Source organism: Eschrichtius robustus, chromosome 3 (genome assembly GCF_028021215.1).
Source record: "Eschrichtius robustus isolate mEscRob2 chromosome 3, mEscRob2.pri, whole genome shotgun sequence".
NCBI lineage: Eukaryota > Metazoa > Chordata > Mammalia > Artiodactyla > Eschrichtiidae > Eschrichtius > Eschrichtius robustus.
Window position 1 is genome coordinate 4,482,047 of NC_090826.1, and position 17,920 is coordinate 4,499,966.

The window sequence follows — 17,920 nt, forward strand, 5'->3', positions numbered from 1 at the left end:
CAGACAGTTTAGTTAACATCCATCACCTCACATAGTTACAAATCGTGCCTCTTTCTAGGGTCACAAACCCAGCGTCTCTGGGTCGGAATACGCAAGCAATGCTGAGGGCACTAGTAGAGTATTTCACTGATTTATAGGGGGAAAAAAAACAAGGGGAAACTTCAGTTCCCTTTTTAACACGGTAACATTTAAAGCCTGTTGGATTTGTCCGTTGTTGTTTCTCGTGTAAGGAAAAGGCTGCTGTCCCCCGTTCTGTGCTCTCTGTGACCCTGTGCCCCAGGCACATGTGTTATCCCATTTCATCCTCATGGCCACCCTCTGAGAGTGGCAGCATCTCGAGCCCATTCTACAGATGAGCCCACCGAGGCATCAGGCAGCTACATGACATGCCCAGGGGCAGGCATACAGCCAGGAAGTTCGAAGCAGAATTTGAACTCCAGCTTCAGAGCCTCTGCTTGTAGCCACTGCCGATCTGCTCCCCTCCCCGAAAAAGAAACCAGCTGTGATTATGTCCTCAGGGAAAAATCCCAGCATTCCCTGTAGGAACAGTGGGCCGGTGGCTGGGCTGGTTTTAATGGGAAATTTAACAAGAAAGCTGGGCAATTTAGAACTACTTTAAATTTGGTGACAAACTGTTATCAAACCGCTTACAAGTTTAGTCTATCCACCCCCGACCAACGACCACCTGTAATGTGGGCAGCGTCCAGGGATCTTGTAACCAGGGAAACCCAGGCTGCAGAAGGTCATAGCAGGCCCATGTCAGAGAAGGGCAGGTCCCGCTCAGCCCCACACCTGCTTCCCAGGGGCCACATAGGGTAGAAAAACAGGACACAGCATCCACTGAAGTTAGAAATGCCGGACGGCCCTAGGGAAGGAGGCTGGGGTTCACCCACTGCAGCTCTCACAGCTCTCTGGCTTCCCACTGCCTAGAAGGGTATCGCACCCCGGGCTGGTCCCAGGACCGGGGTGCCAGCAGTGGAATCTCACGAGGGAATTGGACTCCCGCTCTGCCACTTGGCAACCTCACCATCCGGGCAGCTCCCACAAAGGGCCGGGGCTGCGGGAGCCTGCCGCTGCGGCAGGGAGCATGTTCTCAGAGCCTGCGTGAAACCCCAGCTCCTCTGCTCCCAGGCAGGTCCAGTGTGCTCTTCTGTAAAATGGGGACATCAGGAAAAGGGAAGCACCTGCCCGACAGCTGTCGGGGGATCAGTGACACCCGGCCTGTTGCTGCCCTGCAGGCTCCCAGGCAGCCTGTGCAGGACGGACAGGCCAGGACGGACCGGCATCCTCAGCAGGGCACTGCTGTCCTCCATGACCACCTGAGGACATATTAATGACAGCCTGCAGCTCACCCACGTGGACCCCAGCATGTGCCCCATCTGGCAGGCGCCTCAGCGGGCCTGTGATGGAGCCCTGGACAGTCAGTGCAGCTGTGGCCCCTGGGTCTGATCAGGACGTGTGCTGCCAGGGGATCTTGGCTCTCGCCCTCCTGAGCGGCCCTGGCTGGGGGTCAGGCCTGCTGTGGGCACCAGTGCCCTTCAACAGGGCTCTCATCTCCCCCCACTTCCTCCTGCAGAGAGACAGGGCCCAGGGCTGTGTGGCCCAGGTGATGTGGGACTAATTTCTCCTCCGCTCCTCGGAGAGAGGGAGTAAAGATACACAAAACCGCAGACGTGACACTACAGAAATGGAAAGAGAAGCTTCTTACAAGAGGACACCCTGCATCCGGGGCCACAAGGCCTGAACCAATCTTGTTTCAGCCCATGGAATAAGATGGGGTCCATTCCATGTTCTCTCCCCGTGGTGGCTCCCGGGGCCCTGCCATGGTCACAGCGTGGCCTGTCCCAGCAACGTGGCTCTGCCCTGGTGGGCCCTTTACCCCCAGGGTGGGCGAGCAGCAGGCCTCTCTCCAAAGGACCCCTTACCTTCCGAGCCTCAAAAGAGGTGGGTGGGCGGTTCGGGAGGCTGGGCAGTGGAAACAATGGGTTCTGCCCTGGCTGCTGAGAACTCACGCCACGTTTGTCTTCCAGGAACCTGGGCAAGTCGGGCCTCCGGGTCTCCTGCCTGGGGCTCGGTGAGTGTGGGGTCCTCTTGGTCCCGTGGTGCGCAAGGAAGCGGGGGTGGCAGGAAGGCTGGGGGTGGGGGAGGGAGCTGTACCCAGAGCCAGGATGGGGGGGGGGGAGGGAAAGAGGCTCGGTTGCCATGGTAACCAAGAGGCAGTGGGGGAGGGGCCTACGAGAGGGAGTAGAACAGAGATGCAGCCTTAGCAGGGGAAGTGAGGCGAGTACCAGGGCCCTCTGCACACACAGCCCACTGCCCAGCAGCAGAAAGTCAGGCAAGCCCCCTGCCCCCGGGTGCCAGCATCTTCTTTCCTTAGATGACAGAGTGACAGAGTCCCTCGTGAAGGGCAGTCAGATTTTGCCCTTTTTCTTCTTTTGCCAGATATGAGCTCTGTTCCCAGAACACGCTGTCTCTCCACCTCCACGGTGCACACGTACACACACGCACACACACACCGCCCAGCAAGCGCGAGGGCACGGCTGTCAGCCCTGCACATCTTCAGGGAGACAGCCCCGGTCCCGCTGCCCGCGGCGTGTCCCTGGAATAGGTTCTGCAGCAGCTTGAGCGCCAACGAGCGCGTCAAAGCCCTGCAGCCCGCTGCCTGCTCTGGGCACTTACTGTCCCCTTGGTTCCTTGGCTCCAAGAGAGGGAGACATGCTCCGAAGGCCAGGTGTCCACGTGTGCCAAGCACACGCTCCCACAGAGCGGCGCGGCGGCCTGTGGCTGCCCCCTGCGCCCTGCAGCCCGAGGTCCAAGCTCCCTGGGGAGAACTGGGCTGCCTGGGGCCATTCTCTGACTTGAGCCTGTGTCTCTCCTATCAGGAACATGGGTGACCTTCGGAGGCCAGATCACCGACGAGGTAAGAGGGGGCTCCCTCGTTCCCCCAGGCCCCGGGGAGGGCCGCCCATGCCCAGGCACGTGGTAAAGTATGTGAAATGCACCAGGTAGCCAGTGCTCAGGGCAGCCGCCTTGGCTCCCCTCTTACTGTTTCTCCAGGGTGCCCTGGGGGACAACAGGAAGGGTGAGTGCCGCAGTGGCGCCAACACCCAGCAGCTGGGTGCACTGGGGCTTCAGCCAGTCCCTGAAAGTCCCAGAAATCAGGTTCCTCACCTGCATGACACCTATCCCACGGTTAGCCAGAGGAATTCAGGGAGAGCACATTTTCCAAATCATCAAGCCCGATGCAATTCTTTGCCACTCCTACAGAGGATGCCCACGTGAATTTGAAACATAAGTAAATATCTGTGGAGGTCATTTAGAATGCAGATCCTGGAAATTTTGCTGCAAACCAAAGACCGAGTAGATGAACGTTTGACCAAGCTCCTAACTGCGCGTGCCCCATAGCCATTGTTAATGGGATGCACTGCCATGGGATGTACTTGCTGGGGCTTCTCTCTCCACAACTGGGGTTCAGTGCAGCCAGCGTCTGTCCTGGAGAAGACAGTGTTCCCAGGCTGGTGTGCACTTCTGGGCAAGGAGTGAATATTGTGGAAGTGAGAACAGTGGTTTTGCTCAGAGAGCTCTGAACCTCTGCACAAGAAGCTGTCTTCATGTCTGCTCTACTTCCTATTGGAAAGATTGCATTTAAAAATGAATAAGTGAGTTCACTTGAGACCTTGTAACTGTGATTACTCGGTTATTTTTCAAAGGGAAAGCTTGGCTTCCATCAAAATCTAGATGCATTTAATTTGCATTCTTGTTCCTTTTTCTTTCATGATGGTAGCTGTTGTAGAACTATTTGCCCTGGCTTTAAGGTTCTGGGGGCTATCTCAGGTAAAGTCAGGAGTTTTTAAGATGCAGGGAATTGTTTCACCTTCAGCCATCAGATTGGTTCCAAGCACTTAGGAGGTTGGAGCCCCGGAGCCCACGTGGTCTACCCCAAATAAGTGGTGTCTAATTCGCCTGTTACCCTTTCGATGTGGAAGAATTCTGTGGAGGATGTGACTTCATTTCCTAATGGCATTAGCTACGCTGTGTGCATTGTCCTTGTGGGAAAGATAGAGAGAAGTGGCCGGATGGTAACCGTCCAATTAGGTGACTTTTTCACCAACAGATCCATTACACCCAAAGAGTATTGATTAATGATCCAATGACAGCCACAGCTGGCTCCGGCCTCCACCGTGGCTCCATCAGGGACATGGTGACATGTATGAAGATGATGGAAGTCGTTTCCAGATGACACAAAGCCGGGAGGACGGCGGATACAATACATGACAGATTCAGGGTTCTAAAAGGTCCTGGCAGGTGAAAATGATTGAGTGAAAGAGCCAGCGGAATTTTCCTATTAAACCTTACGGTTAGTGTCCCAAACAATCAACACATCAAGTCTGAGGGGCCCACCTCTCCACGGGTCAGGGGAAGAATGCCTGGATTTTATTCTTCAGCTGGCTGCCTGGTCTGCACCAGCGGGGTTGGCGCCACAGGAAGCAAGGACCCTCCTGAGCTGCAGAGGAACACGTGTGCTGCCCAAACCCAGAGCGGCCCCAGGCCGGGGCTTCACTCCGGCTGGGTGACCCCACCCGGAACACCATGTTCCTTGCTAACTCCATGTCCAAAGGAAGGCGTTTGGCATGCCACAGAATCCAGACACACAGTCCTGTTTCTAGAGTTACCTCCTGTGTGCAAGATGCCACGCCCAGATGCCAGAGAGACACAGAAACAAGGAACTGGCGGGTTTACTATGGCAAAGTGGCGTTCCCGGCAGGACTCAGGAAATGTCAGTAAGTGATGGCCTGGGGGCCAAATCTGGTCCCCAGCCTGGTTTTTTTGTTTTGTTTTTGTTTTTGTTTTTTCTTTCTTCTTAAATATATGAAACGTAAAATTTGCCATTTTAACCACTTTTCTTGTGGATAAAATGAGCATAACATAAAATGTACCATGTTAACCATTTTTTTTTTTTTTTTTATAAGAGATGGTTAGGTGTTCCTTTCCAAGGCAACAGCTTCTTTTATTTATTTATTTATTTATTTATTTATTTATTTATTTATTTATTTATGGCTGTGTTGGGTCTTCGTTTCTGTGCGAGGGCTTTCTCTAGTGCGGCAAGTGGGGACCACTCTTCATCGCGGTGCGCGGGCCTCTCACTATCGCGGCCTCTCTTGTTGCGGAGCACAGGCTCCAGACGCGCAGGCTCAGTAATTGTGGCTCACGGGCCCAGTTGCTCTGTGGCATGTGGGATCTTCCCAGGCCAGGGCTCGAACCCGTGTCCCCTGCATTGGCAGGCAGATTCTCAACCACTGCGCCACCAGGGAAGCCCCCATTTTTTAAATATACAGTTCAGCGGCGTTAAGTACATTAACTTTGCTGTGCAACCATCACCACAGTCTATTTCCAGCATTTTTCATCACCCCAGACAGAAACTCTGTACCCATTAAGCAATAACCCCCCAGCCCCAGCTAACCTCTCATCCACTCTCTGCCTCTATGAATTCCACAGCCCGTTTTTGTAAATAAAGTTTTATTGGCAGGCAGCCACGCCAGTTCGTTTACATATGGTCTGTGGCTGCTTTCATGCTGTGAGGGCAGAGTGGAGTGGCTGCCCCAGAGACCGTCTGCAAAGCCTAAAATATTTACCCTCTGGCCCTTTACAGAAAAGGGTTGCCGTCCCCGGTCCTGTGGGGTCACTGCGGCATCTGCAGATATCTGTGGGTTGTCGTCCCAGGGAGGGAGGCTTCTGTGGGCTGGGCAGGGACACGGGGAGCAGACAGTGTTAGTAAACCTAAGATCACGTGGCCAAGTACCGGAGCTGCCCCGGACAGAATCAGGTTTCCAAACTCTGGTTCAGTGCCCTTTCTGTGACCTCACACAGCTGCTCAGGTGGAAAACTCCCCCTCGGGCACGTGTTCCCAGCAGCCTGGGCAATAAGAATTTAATAAGAATAGTGGCTGAACTTTACATTTATCATGGCTCTCAATCCTCTATCAACCAAGGAGGTAGGTGTTTTATTATCCATTCCGTGGAAGCAGAGCCTCAAGACTGAGCAGGTGCCCAAGGACACACCTGGAGAGGGATGAAGAGGGATCCTCCCTGGGCTCCATGCCTCAGAGCCTACAGCCAGCTCTCAGCTCTGGGGAACCGTGTGGGGGCAGGATGGCTTCCCTGTCCCCTGGGTGGGGGTGACAGGACGTGGCCCACATGTCCTCTGAGGTTCCTTCTGCCTCCAGCCTCTGGGACTCTTGACATTGGAAATAACTGAAAAGTCACCAAATAGAACCTCCATTACATAACGCAGGACGCACCCACAGAGCAGAAGTCTTTAGAAGTCATGTTTTGATGACTGACAAGGGGACAGAACCATGACGAGAGAGCACGGAAAACAGCAGAGACAGCCATGTGTATGTCAGAGTTGCAGTGTTGCAGGGAAAAAGCATATAGTCACATAGAAAAACCTGGAAGAGGAATTACACCCAAATCACAGCAGTCCAAAAATCAGAAATCAGCCCTGAAAATTCCCAGATTCCCCCATTCTCTTTCTGTCCATAGCCACCCAGGCACTGTCCTGGGTGTACTTAGGATTGTGTTCACGTCTTTCTTTCTTCCTCCATTCAGCTCATGCCAGCTGAGCACCTGCCGAGCTCCAGGTCCCTGCCCACGGGCTGCTCTCTGTCTGGAGAGGGGGACAGATCACAGATCATAAGCACATCTTATCTCCGAGGGTTAAACATACGATGGAGAGTGCATTCCTTTCCTGTGGCTGTTATAACAAATTACCACCAGCTGTGTGCTTTAGAACAACAGACATTTATTCTCTCACGGTTCTCGAGGCCAGCTGTCCAAAATCAGTATCACTGGGCTGAAATTAAGGTGTCAGCAGGGCCGCGCTTGCGGTGGAGGCTCCAGGGGAGGGTCCTTCCTGCCTCTTCCAGTGTCTGGGGGCTGCCTGCAGTCCTCGGCTCGTGGCCGCATCACCCCAGCCTCTGCCTCTGTGGTCACGTCCCTTTCCCCTGTCAGCGTCAAATCTCCCACCGCCTCCGTCTTGTAAGGACACCTGTGGTGGCATTTAGGGCCCACTTAGCTCATCCAGGAGAATCTCTCTTAGTTTAATCAAATCTGCAAAGTCCCTTTTTCTACCTAAGGTAACATTCACAGGTTCCAGGGACCTGATATCTTTGGGGAACCACTATTTAGTCAACCACAGAGAACAGGAAAACAGAGAAAGAAGGACTGGGGTGTTGGCTCCTGGTTTGCACAGGACGATCCAGGAAGGAGGGGGTGAGGGAATGAGCCACCTGGTGATCCAGAGAAAGAGCGTTCCAGCCCAAGGGGACAGGTGTGTGCCCACCTGCGTGAGGCCATGGCGGGAGGGGTGTCAAGAGATGGGGTCAGAGGTGAGGGAGCAGATCTGGTGGGGACTTTGGCTTTGACCCTTCGTGGCATGGAAGCCACTGGAGGATTTTAGCAAAGAGGAAGGTTGCCCTGACTTAGGTCTCACTAGGCTCAGTCTGGTTGCTGCACTGAGTATGGCCGGTGGAGGTGCTTCTCAAACCGTAACGTGTGCACGAGTCCCTGGAGATCTGCTGGAAATGCAGATTCTGATGAGGCAGGTCTGGGGCGGAGCCTGGGATTCTGCATCTCTGACACTGATGCTGCTGGCCTGTGGACCACAGTTTGCCTAGCAGGGGTGGCAGGGGCACAGACAGAGGCAGAGAGAGTTAGGGGGCTACAGCAAAAACTCAGCTGAAGGGTGCTCCAGTTTGGACCAGATGGGCCCGGTTGGAGGTAGGCAGGAGCGGTCAGATTCCAGATCCGTTTGCAAGCGGGAGCTGATAGGACTGGCTAAAGGTTTTGATGCTGGATTGAGAGAAAGCCAAGTGGAGGGTGGCCAGGTGTTTGACCTGAGCACAGGACGGGCAAGACCACAGGTGGAGCAGGTACAGCAGGCTGCGCTCCTCGGCACACACCAGCCCTACTGCCTGCAACAGCCCCTGCTCCACCTTCTCTCCTCCTGCCTGCCTGACAAACTCCTAACCACCCTTCAAAACCCAGCCCCGTAAATTCTGCCACATTACACCACGGATGAAGCTTGAGGGCATCTGAGTGAAATAAGTAAGCCAGTCACAGAAGGACAAAGACTGTATGATTCCACCTATGTGAGGTACTTAAAGAAGTCAAAATCATAGAGAGTGAAAGTAGGAGGGTGGGGGCCAGGGGCTGGGGGAGGGGATGGGGAGCTAGTGTTTAATGGGGACGGAATTTCAGTTTGGGACGATGAAAAAGTTCTGGAGATGGACGGTGGGGATGGTTGCACAGCAGTGTGAATCTACTTAATGCCGTTGAAGTGTACACTTAAAAATGGTTAGAGGACTTCCCTGGCGGTCCAGCGATTGAGGCTGGGCACTTCCACTGCAGGGGGCACGCGTTCCATCCCTGGTCAGGGAACTAAGATGCTGCGTGGCACAGCAAAAAAAAAAAAAAAAAAAATGGTTAAAATGGTAAATTTTATGTATATTTTACCCTGATTTTTTTAAAAAATTTTTAAAGGAATGAAGAAGATCTCCACGAACTGATATGGGTCTATTTCCAGGATGTATTGTAAGTGAAAAAAGCAAAAATGCAAAAGAATACTTGCAGTGTGGTACCCTCCCTGTGAGCACGATGGGGACATAAGAAAATACGTGTGTGTCTGAAATATGAAAATAAAAGCACTGGCCCTGGGTCACCTCGCTCAGAACCCTCCCAGAAGACAGCGTGCACGCCTAAACCATCTGTGTAACCTGCGGGGCCCAGCACATGGTCCTCTCCTGGGCAGAGCTCCGGCGGCCTGGTGGGACACATCCCGGAAAAGTAAGGATGAAGGCGGGATAACCAGGGAAGGAGCCTGGTGTGCCTGGAGCTCTGGAGGCAAAGAAAGGAGGAGGAGGAGGGAGGAAGGGCTCTGAGGAGGATGCAGGGGTGCTTCGGCTACATTGTTACACTTGAGCCAGAGGAAGGAGGAGAGGAGCCAGTCCGCCCCGCAGATGGATCCAGAAAACTGCTCCCATCAATGAGCTTTCCTAGTCGGAAGACAGCAGCGGACTGATGGGGGTTAGCTTTGGCCTGTTCATCCTCTGAAACCTTTGGGGTTCATTGCCAACGTTTGAAAATCAGAACTTACCCCCCTCCCCGATATCCTGGATTTCTGGCTTCTCTTGAAAAATAAAAGGATTTGGACACACCCGGCAGTGTTTGAGCCCCCTTCCACCCTACTAACCCTCACCAGGCACCAGCCTCCCTCTCCTTACCTGCCTGGCCGGTGGGGCTTCTGCGTTTGGTATTGGGAGAAGCTCCTAGAAGCTGCACCTGGCTGGCTGGCCTTCTGTCGTGCAGTTTTTGAGGGTTAAGTAATATTCACCGCACCCTGGGCTAGCTACTGGGAGGGAGGCTTGGGGCTCTGAGCTGAGCTTCGAGAAGTGGCTGGTGGGGGAGTTTGCATCTGTGACCCCTGCAGGCTCAGACGGACGCCTGCACCGTCCAGCGGGCCAGCAGAGTTCATTGTCCACTGCATCTTGGAGGAGGCTGTCAGCTGCAGGCAGGCTGCCTCGGATCCTCGCCCCGACTGCCCACCGGTTGCCATTCATCCACCCCGGTCTGCAAGGCACTGGAGAAGCAGGGCCAAGGCCAGAGGGCTAGCTGAGGATGGCAGTTGCTCCATCTGCAAACAGTAATTTCACCCTCATGCCGTTGCCGGGAAGAATTCAGAGGGATGCAGTACCACAGGCACGTTCTAGCCACAGCTTTTGAAGAGGATTTATTCTGCCAAGATTTTTCACGCTCCTGTTGTGGGCTGTGTTAGTTTCCCAGGACGGCCGGAGCAAAGTCCCACAAACTGGGTGGCGTAGAACAACAGAAGTTTATTCTGTCGCAGTTCTGGAGGCCAGAAGTCCAAAATCAAGGTGTCCGCAGGGCCACGCTGCCTCCAGGGCTCCGAAGGAGTTCTGTTCCTGTCTCCCAGCTCTGCTGCTGGCTGGCAGTCCTTGGCATTCCTTGGATTGCAGGCTCATTACCCTAACCTTCGCCTCCATCTTCACATGGCCTCTTCCCTGTGTGTCTGTGTCTACTCTTATAAGGACACCACTCATGTTGGATGTAGGACTCACCCTAATGCAGTATGACCTCATCTTAACTAATTACATCTGCAAAAACCCCATTGCCAAATAAGGTCACATTCCGAGGTTCTGGGTGGACATGAATCTGGGGGACATGATTCAACTCAGCACAGGTGCTAAGCCCTGAGATGACCTAATGGGTGGGGTCCCTGCTCACAAGAAATTCACAATCCAGAAGCTGTTTCTGCATTCATTCTGTCTTCTTTCTTCTCTATGGGTTTGTGACTGAGCTGCTTCCAAGCCTGTCCTGCGGCGGGGACAGGGCCGCCTAGGCACACGGGGGGTCTTCCCGGGCCAAGAGGCTGTGCTCTGGAGCCTCCGGGCCCTCCCCCTGGGCTGGCAAGATGGTGCCGCCTGTGAGCAGCCCCGGTTTTCTCGTTTCAGATGGCAGAGCAGCTAATGACCTTGGCCTACGACAATGGCATCAACCTCTTCGATACCGCAGAAGTCTACGCGGCGGGCAAGTACGTGCCTTTTCTCACGGGAAAAAGCGGTGCCGGCCAAGCCCAGCTTCCCTGGGACGAGCCGGAGCTTCTTGCTCCCCAGAGGGTTTGCACCTCCCACTCTGCCTGCTTTTCTAAACTGCAAACGGCGTGGGGAGGTAGTGTTTTCACGGGGCCAGAATCACAGAACATTTGGTCACTTGCTAAACTCCCGTGTGTTCAAGCAGCAAGATGACCACAGCCCCTCTGGTGCCAAAGAGGCTGCGTTGGGCGAGAGCCGTGATTAAGCTGTAGTCCAGGGGGCTCTCCTGCCGCGCCCGCGAAGTGCAGGCAGCCCCACATGCCTGATATTTTCACATCTTAATGGTGCAATTAGGGCTGCAGGGAATGCAGGGCCTCTCAGGAGCTGGGGAGAGCAGGGTCTGCTGAGCTGAGCGCTGCAGGGAGCTGCTCTTCCCATCTTGGCAGTGAACTTTCCTACTCAATTATGTAAAAGCCCTCTTCAGCCAAGGCTGCTGGCTTCAGTTTTAAAGACTGGCTGTAATCAAATCATCCACTCGCCTGCATCGGGTTTCCAAAAGTCAGCTTTTGTTTGTGAAATCATTTGTTGGCTCTCTCTTTGTCCTCCCTCTGGCCCCCTGCTGCCTGGGGCGAGCCAAGTTCCCATCAGCTGGGCTGCTCAGCCTGGCCCACCGCCTGTGCACTGTGGCCGCAGGGCCAGCACCTGCCTCGCAGGCTCTGGGTTATTACCTGCAGCTCGCGATGGGGCCTAGGGTACCGAGAATCAGGACCCCAGCTGGGACTTTGCTCAAGTCCTGGTCTGATGATCTGACAGCCCCGAGGGCCTCCACTGGGACCCCCAAATCTCCTCCAGCCCCTGTCAGCAGCCCTCTGTCCTCCTGATGCCACAGCTCCCTCCCCACCCCTCCAAACCGGCAGCTGCTTTCCATCAGAGCGAAATGCTTTCCAGACAGATGAGCTAAGCCGAAGGGTCAGAGGTGGAAAAGCCCGATGCAGATGCCAAGCCCAGAGGCGTCCCCCCCGCATCCCAAGCACCCCAGCCTGTTCCCTGGCCCTGCGCCTGCCTCCGTTTTGCTGCCCAGGAGAGCGTGAGGAAGGCAGCTCCAGATGGCCCTGTGTCCAGGCCCAGCACCCCCCTATCACGGCAGCCACACTGTCTGCGTCACTGTCTTCACTTCCCCCAGCTTAACTGGACAGCCGGGGCTGGCATGCCGGGGCCAGCACACTGAGTCCCTCTTGCTAACCAGAGTCAAGCGTCTGTCTTACTGAGTGCCCCTGCTTCTCATGCTTTGGGCACTTCCCGGAGAGCTGCAGGATTTCTGTGCCCCCGCTGGGCAGAGGCTTACCAAATTCATGGCCAGGAGAATTCACAGCCGAAAGCAACAGGCTTCGGGCGAGTCGTTGCCTACAGCTCCTGCAGCCCCAGGACCACTGCCTGCTCCCCTCTCTTCCTCCTTTCCTGATCTTTTGTGCCACCAACGAGGGACCCAGGAATAAAAGGAAGAGACCCAGGGCTGAGTGACTTTCTGTGCATCTTGACCACAAATGAAGAACATTCAGAATGTATGCTAAACAGCTCACAAATTAGAGCCCGTTATTTCTGAGTGGATGACTCAGGCGCTGTTATAATTGGAATGTAGCGCTGGGTATGGATGGTTCTCCGTCTGTTGTTTTCGCTCAGAAACATTTCGCCACAAGCAGAAAGTTCTTAAAAGTTAATCCAGCGCTGCAGTGCCAAGCGAGGCTGGAACGGTCCACGCGTGACCCCGGCTGGCCTGAGTTTGGTGCAGGGTCCGGAGGGACGCCAAGCAGAACAGACAGTGGTCAGCCTGGCATCTGTCTCTCTATTGTTCAGAAGCAAGAAACAAGAGGGACACACACACACACACACACACACACACACACACACACACACAAACGCACTCGGCTGGAAATTCAGCCCTGAGTACATGTTGATTGTCTCTGCAAACAGAGGATGTCCTTGGTGAATAATTTACCTTTTAAAAAACATACGTGTCTAGGAACTTCACCCATGTAACGTTGCCGAGCGTTTTCCCCGGTGAACTTCCAACGGGCCAGGGCAACGGTCTGCTGCTGGTCTTGCCAAGCAGGACATTGTTCCTTCCTTCTCCGCGGGAGCCGGAGCTGCCATTGCTGGGTCAAGTGGCACACGCCCATGGCCACCTCCACGGGGGAGTAACCCAGCTGCTCCCAGGCGCTTTCCTCGCTCTGGAATGAGCTTCCCGAGCCAAAGCGGGCACTGACAGCCCGGCTCCCTGGCCCCAGTGGCATTTTCACAGAGGGGACCCTGTGGCTGACTGTCAAGGTGGGGCGAGGTTTGGTGTTTCTGTTATGCTGTAACGAAGCCCCCCATGTCTCGGTCTTCTTGGCAGGGCTGAAGTGGTGCTAGGAAACATCATCAAGAAGAAGGGATGGAGGTAATTACCGTGCTCTCTGTGCTCCATCCCCAGGGCGCACACACACAGGGAAGAGGCTGGAGAAGGCTGCTGGGAGGGAAGAGGACCACCCTGGGGTCCTGGATGGGATGGGCAGGCCCCCCGGGCGAGGATCCGGTGGCTGTTCCTTCCTGTTTTCCGGTGGAGCACCCAGGGTTGGCCTCATCACCCCTGTGCCACCAGCCAGGCTTTCTAAGGCCTGGCGGTTCCAGAATTTTTCTTGCTGGGAAGGTGAGAACGTCCCAGAATAGAGGCAGCCCCATGCTTCCTGCAGGGGGTGCGAGCATTCACACTGTGGGTGGCCACCCCGGGGAGCCAGGCCCTGCGCTGTGGTGAGGGGGGAAGCTCCCCCCTCCCCCGGAAAGCTGGTCAGGAGCCTCATGTCTGGTGTCAAGCAGAGTTCCCGCCCGCCCTCCTGGAGTCAGGCCAGGCTGAGCACTTGCCTGCATTTTGGGGTCCCTGAGGCCTGTGTGTCTTTATTTTCAGCGAAGTCAGAAGCAGTTAGAAGGCTGGGTCTCCCCCCTCCCCTCCCCTCCCCTCCCCTCCCCTAGTGCACGAACGCAGAGTCTCCCCCAACCTCTGGGGCCTGGATGACTGACACCCCTCCTCCTGCCCCACCCATGTTGTTTCTTCTCGGCTCTAATTGATACCAAAATGTATCCCTGCTCACTTGGCAGTTAAAAGGAAACTGCGCCTGTTAGAGAGGGCCCTGGTAACGTCTTAGGTGAACTCGGAAGGAGATTGATTCCAGTTAGGTCATCCCGCCTGCCCGCAGGCGACAGGCGACACTGGCGGCTGTGGGGCTCCTGGCTTTGGGGAGCTGTTTCCTGAGCAGTCCTCCCCCTACACCCCCCCACTAGAGGAAAGCACAACCCCAGGGGACACTGTCACCCTCTTTTGGGAATGGTCAAGGTCAGATGTGGCCAGGAGGGGCCATCATGACCCCCGCCCACCTGTCCCTCCAAGGCAAAGTCACAAAGGTGTCAGCGCTGCCTCTTGTGGATTTGCAGCGGGAGACCTGACTCTATACCCTTTCCTTGGGCTTTCAGCCACTGAAGCCCGAACCCCCAGGAACATCACCTGCCTGCCTCTCGGGTCAGCCCCACCCTAGCCTGCCCCCGCCTCAGTGGCCCCCAGGCCTCTCCCCAAGGCTGCCCCACACACAGCTTTTCTGAAACAGTCTCAGCCAGTAGAGGAAGAACCAGACGGTGTGGTCCCTTGCCTCGCTCCATCCTCCCCAGAGCCCTCCATCCACCCTCCAGCCCCTACACTTGACCTCCTACACTTGGAGCCCCCAGGGAGCAGCGGCCGCCTTCTATTCCCTGAGCCGTGTTCCCCCACCCCCGAATGTCCCCCCTCCTGTGGGCTCCAGGCTCCATCACACTAGACTCCGTCTCCCTCCGGCCCCCGCTGCCCAACCCTAGTTCCATGGTCAGCTAGTTGCATCCACAGGTTAGTTACATCTGCGGGTTGTCTCCTGGCTCAATGGGGAGCCCCAGGCCCCTGGGCTCGGCACACCCCAAACGTCGAATGGCGGAGAGGCGCCCCATTTCACGCCCTATGCTCCAGGATGAGAAGGGTTTAGGACCCCTGTGTAAGAGCTGAAGACAGTGGGGAAGGTGGGGGGAGGGAGGCCCCCAAGGGATCATGCCCAGTAACACCCCTCCTTCTCTTGTTCCGCAGACGATCCAGCCTCGTCATCACCACCAAGATCTTCTGGGGAGGAAAGTAGGTGCAGCGGGCAGACCATGCCCCTGGCCGGGGGCCAGGTCTGCAGAGAGCCCTGATTTAGGAGGCCCCTGGGGGTGGGGAGGGGGTAGTTATCCTGGGGAAACAGAGGCTGCACGGGGTCTGTCCTGGACCTCAGGAACCTCCTGGAGGACAGCACGTGGGCAGCGCCGTTTCCTGTCTCCTGGTGCCAGAAGCAGGGGGCGGGCTGGCGTTTGTGCAGCCGTCTGTCCTGGCTCGTGCCGTCCCTGTTGAGGGACGTCACGTTCCAGAAAAGCAGCTTTGTCTGAGTTGCCTTGTACTCAAACCTTGTTTCATTTTTATTTTTACTTTTGTGGGTTGGTTTGTTTCTGATGACAAAGGTAACATCCTAAAAATTTCTGGAAAACACAGAAAATTCGTGAACTGTCCCAATCACTCCACCTTCCCTGGGCCACAGACCACTCCTGCCATCCTCCAGGGATCTGGCCCCATATTCTCTCTGGGGCTGGACAAAATGGGCTTCATGGGAATTAGAAATGGGATTCATTTTTAATTTTTAAAAAAATCCAAGCCAAAAAAGAAAAAAATCCAAGCCAGACAGAAGGGCAAATTGAAAAGCAGAGGCCTCCATCCCCCGCTGTGGGCCCCACCTCCCCAGGGTGGCGGGCAGGCGGCCCAGCTCTGCCAGGTCATCTCCACAAGCAAATCCACATAGCCTCGTGGTTTCATCCCCAGAGTGGAAGCAGACTACGAGTGGCATGAGCTGACCTACTTTTGCGTCATGAACGTTTTCCCCCAAACCGCCTGCAATATCACACGTGCTGTTGCCTGTTTTTCAGAGCCGAGACGGAGAGGGGCCTTTCCAGGAAGCACATAATAGAAGGTGAGGGGGGCCCTGGCTCCACACGGCCCCCTAAACCCACGGCATCTTCCCGTGAATGTGAAAGTGAAGAAAGCACAGTGCCCCTCCCCCACCAATGCTACAGGCCCGGAGCCTGGGGACAGCCCGTGCTCTGGTTCGCCCAGGCTCGCGTGGGGTGGACACTCCGTGTCGTGAGGGAGGGGACAGGGGTATGGGTGGGTGGTTCCCCTGGGGTAGGCAGTGTTGTCCCTGAGAAGACACAGACAGGCCTGGGTTTCAAGCTAGGCTAGGCCCTGTGCCCACTGGGTGACCCTGAGCAAAAGGGACATCACATCCCCAGGCCTCTGTGGCAGCGTCTGTAAAATGGGCGTGGTAAGAACGCCCACATCTGGGGTTAGTGGAATCGGGAAGGACCCAGGTGAGGGTGCGTGTCAGACACAGCCTGGGCCTCAGCACACGGGAGCACTGGGGTCGAGGTGCCAGGATGTCTCACTTATCCTGATTTGTATTATCTCCGTGCCTCTTCTCCCCACGTTCCCTGCCGTCAAGGTAATGCAGTCACTCCACTGACAATCAAATGATTAGGAGGCCTTGCTGCCCGCCCTTCCCCGTCCCCCAGCCTGGCACTTCCGCTCTGCAGCTCTGTTCTGAGCCGCTGCGAAGTACTCATGCGTTTCGGGCCCCACTGGCCTTCGGTGCCATAGATGATCGACGCAGCTGTCCTCCGTGTCGGGTGGCCTGGCTCTCCCAGTTCCAGCCGGGCCACTCTAGGAGGGGCCCCCTCCGTGCAGTCACAGAACATTGGGCCGTGGACTCCACCCCGCCCCCTTTGGGGTGTGCCCCCTCTTCTCTCATGGCTGTTCTCCACCTTGGTGGCCCGTGCCCACAGATGCACCCCGCCGTCCACAGCTCCCGGTGCCAGGGGCCTCGTCCCTTTCATCTATTGCTCCCTGAGACACACGCACGCACGAGGGCCCAGGAATGGCTGTGAAGATGGTAACAGCCCTTCCCCACTCCTTCCCCCAGGTCTGAAAGCCTCCCTGGAGCGGCTGCAGTTGGAGTATGTGGACGTGGTGTTTGCCAACCGCCCGGACCCCAACACGCCCATGGAAGGTACGTTCTCCCCGGAAGCACTGACTGCCCGGGAGTCACGGCTCCAAAAAGAGCAGAAAGCTCTGCACCTGAGCCTCTGAGTGCACCACCGCAGGGCCCGCTGGGCACCCAGGCCTGGGGGTATGGAGGGTGGGGCCTTCCCCGTGTGGGGAGGGGCGGGGGGGCGGGCCCGAGCTCAGCCTCTGATCGACCCCTCACGTGCACCGCAGCACCTCCGGGCTGAGTCCCACCCTTGCTCTGGGTCCGCACCCATCCTGGCTTTGAGCTGTGTGCAGTGTTAGCTAAAGTCACAGTATGATGACTCTTTGCAAGGGCTGCCTTCTTTTCCGTTCTTTCAATCGTGGTCCACATTCTACTGGGAGGGTTTAGGGGACTTTTGCTCTGGGGAATAAACTGTTACTCAAGAGGAGAAAAAAAAGACGTGCAGTGCTTTGAAAAGCGGTTTTGGTTTCTCAGGCGCTTGTTTATTCTTTGACTCCTGCGATCTCAGCGCCCCCCCCACCCCCCCCCCCGCCATCTCCTCCAACTTTCTGCTTCGGGCATCTTCTCATTTGTGCTTTGCTGCTTCAGGGACTTGGAAAATTCAGTTATGTTCAAGTTACTTTTTCTTCATTTGTTTGTATATATACCATGCACCCGTGCGTGTGTATATATACGTGTGTGTGTGTGTGCGCGCGTGTGTGTGTGTGGTTGGTTTTTTATCCAAACGAGTATTCTGCGAAAAGTGATTTGAGCCTCCGTCCCCGTGCCCTTTGTCAGACTGTGCCCCTCAGCGTTCCCACAGCTGTGAACTCTGGTCTCTTTCCATCTTTCTTTTATCACCAGGGGATCCATTTAGTTCCTCCAAGTCAAGGACATTCATCATAGAAGGTACACAGTACCCTCGGCCCGACAACTGACCTCTGTGTCCGAGCTGCATTTTATGAGACAGTGCTTTTATTTACACGACTCTCTTCCCCCGCCCCCATGCCTAAACTTCTCCATAAAATGCACAAAGGAGAAATAAGTGCCTTATGGGAACACCTTGCAAGTGAAGAAAAGCAAAGCGGCGCAGAGCCCCGCCGTCCCCCTGGTCCACGCTGTCACCTCATTCCTCCCCTTCTCCTGTGCATGCCTCCCCCTCCTCGCACTGCCTTGCATTGCCACGATCCGTGATCCGCGGGGCCTCCTC

General features: G+C 55.6%; 1 protein-coding gene across 5 annotated transcripts in view; it reads left to right on the forward strand.

Moving 5' to 3' along the window:
• Nucleotides 1-17,920, forward strand: part of KCNAB2 (potassium voltage-gated channel subfamily A regulatory beta subunit 2) — a 97,078-nt gene that overhangs the window by 67,761 nt on the left and 11,397 nt on the right. For 4 of the 5 annotated variants that reach the window (XM_068538762.1, XM_068538764.1, XM_068538763.1 and 1 more), the window contains 7 exons: nucleotides 2,031-2,074; nucleotides 2,883-2,920; nucleotides 10,529-10,608; nucleotides 13,002-13,046; nucleotides 14,748-14,792; nucleotides 15,614-15,657; nucleotides 16,663-16,749. In XM_068538762.1, coding sequence (XP_068394863.1) covers nucleotides 2,031-2,074; nucleotides 2,883-2,920; nucleotides 10,529-10,608; nucleotides 13,002-13,046; nucleotides 14,748-14,792; nucleotides 15,614-15,657; nucleotides 16,663-16,749 — 383 coding nt within the window. Of the gene's footprint in view, nucleotides 1-2,030; nucleotides 2,075-2,882; nucleotides 2,921-10,327; nucleotides 10,362-10,528; nucleotides 10,609-13,001; nucleotides 13,047-14,747; nucleotides 14,793-15,613; nucleotides 15,658-16,662; nucleotides 16,750-17,920 lie in introns of those variants that run through there. The other variant, XM_068538765.1, reaches the window with a different exon arrangement.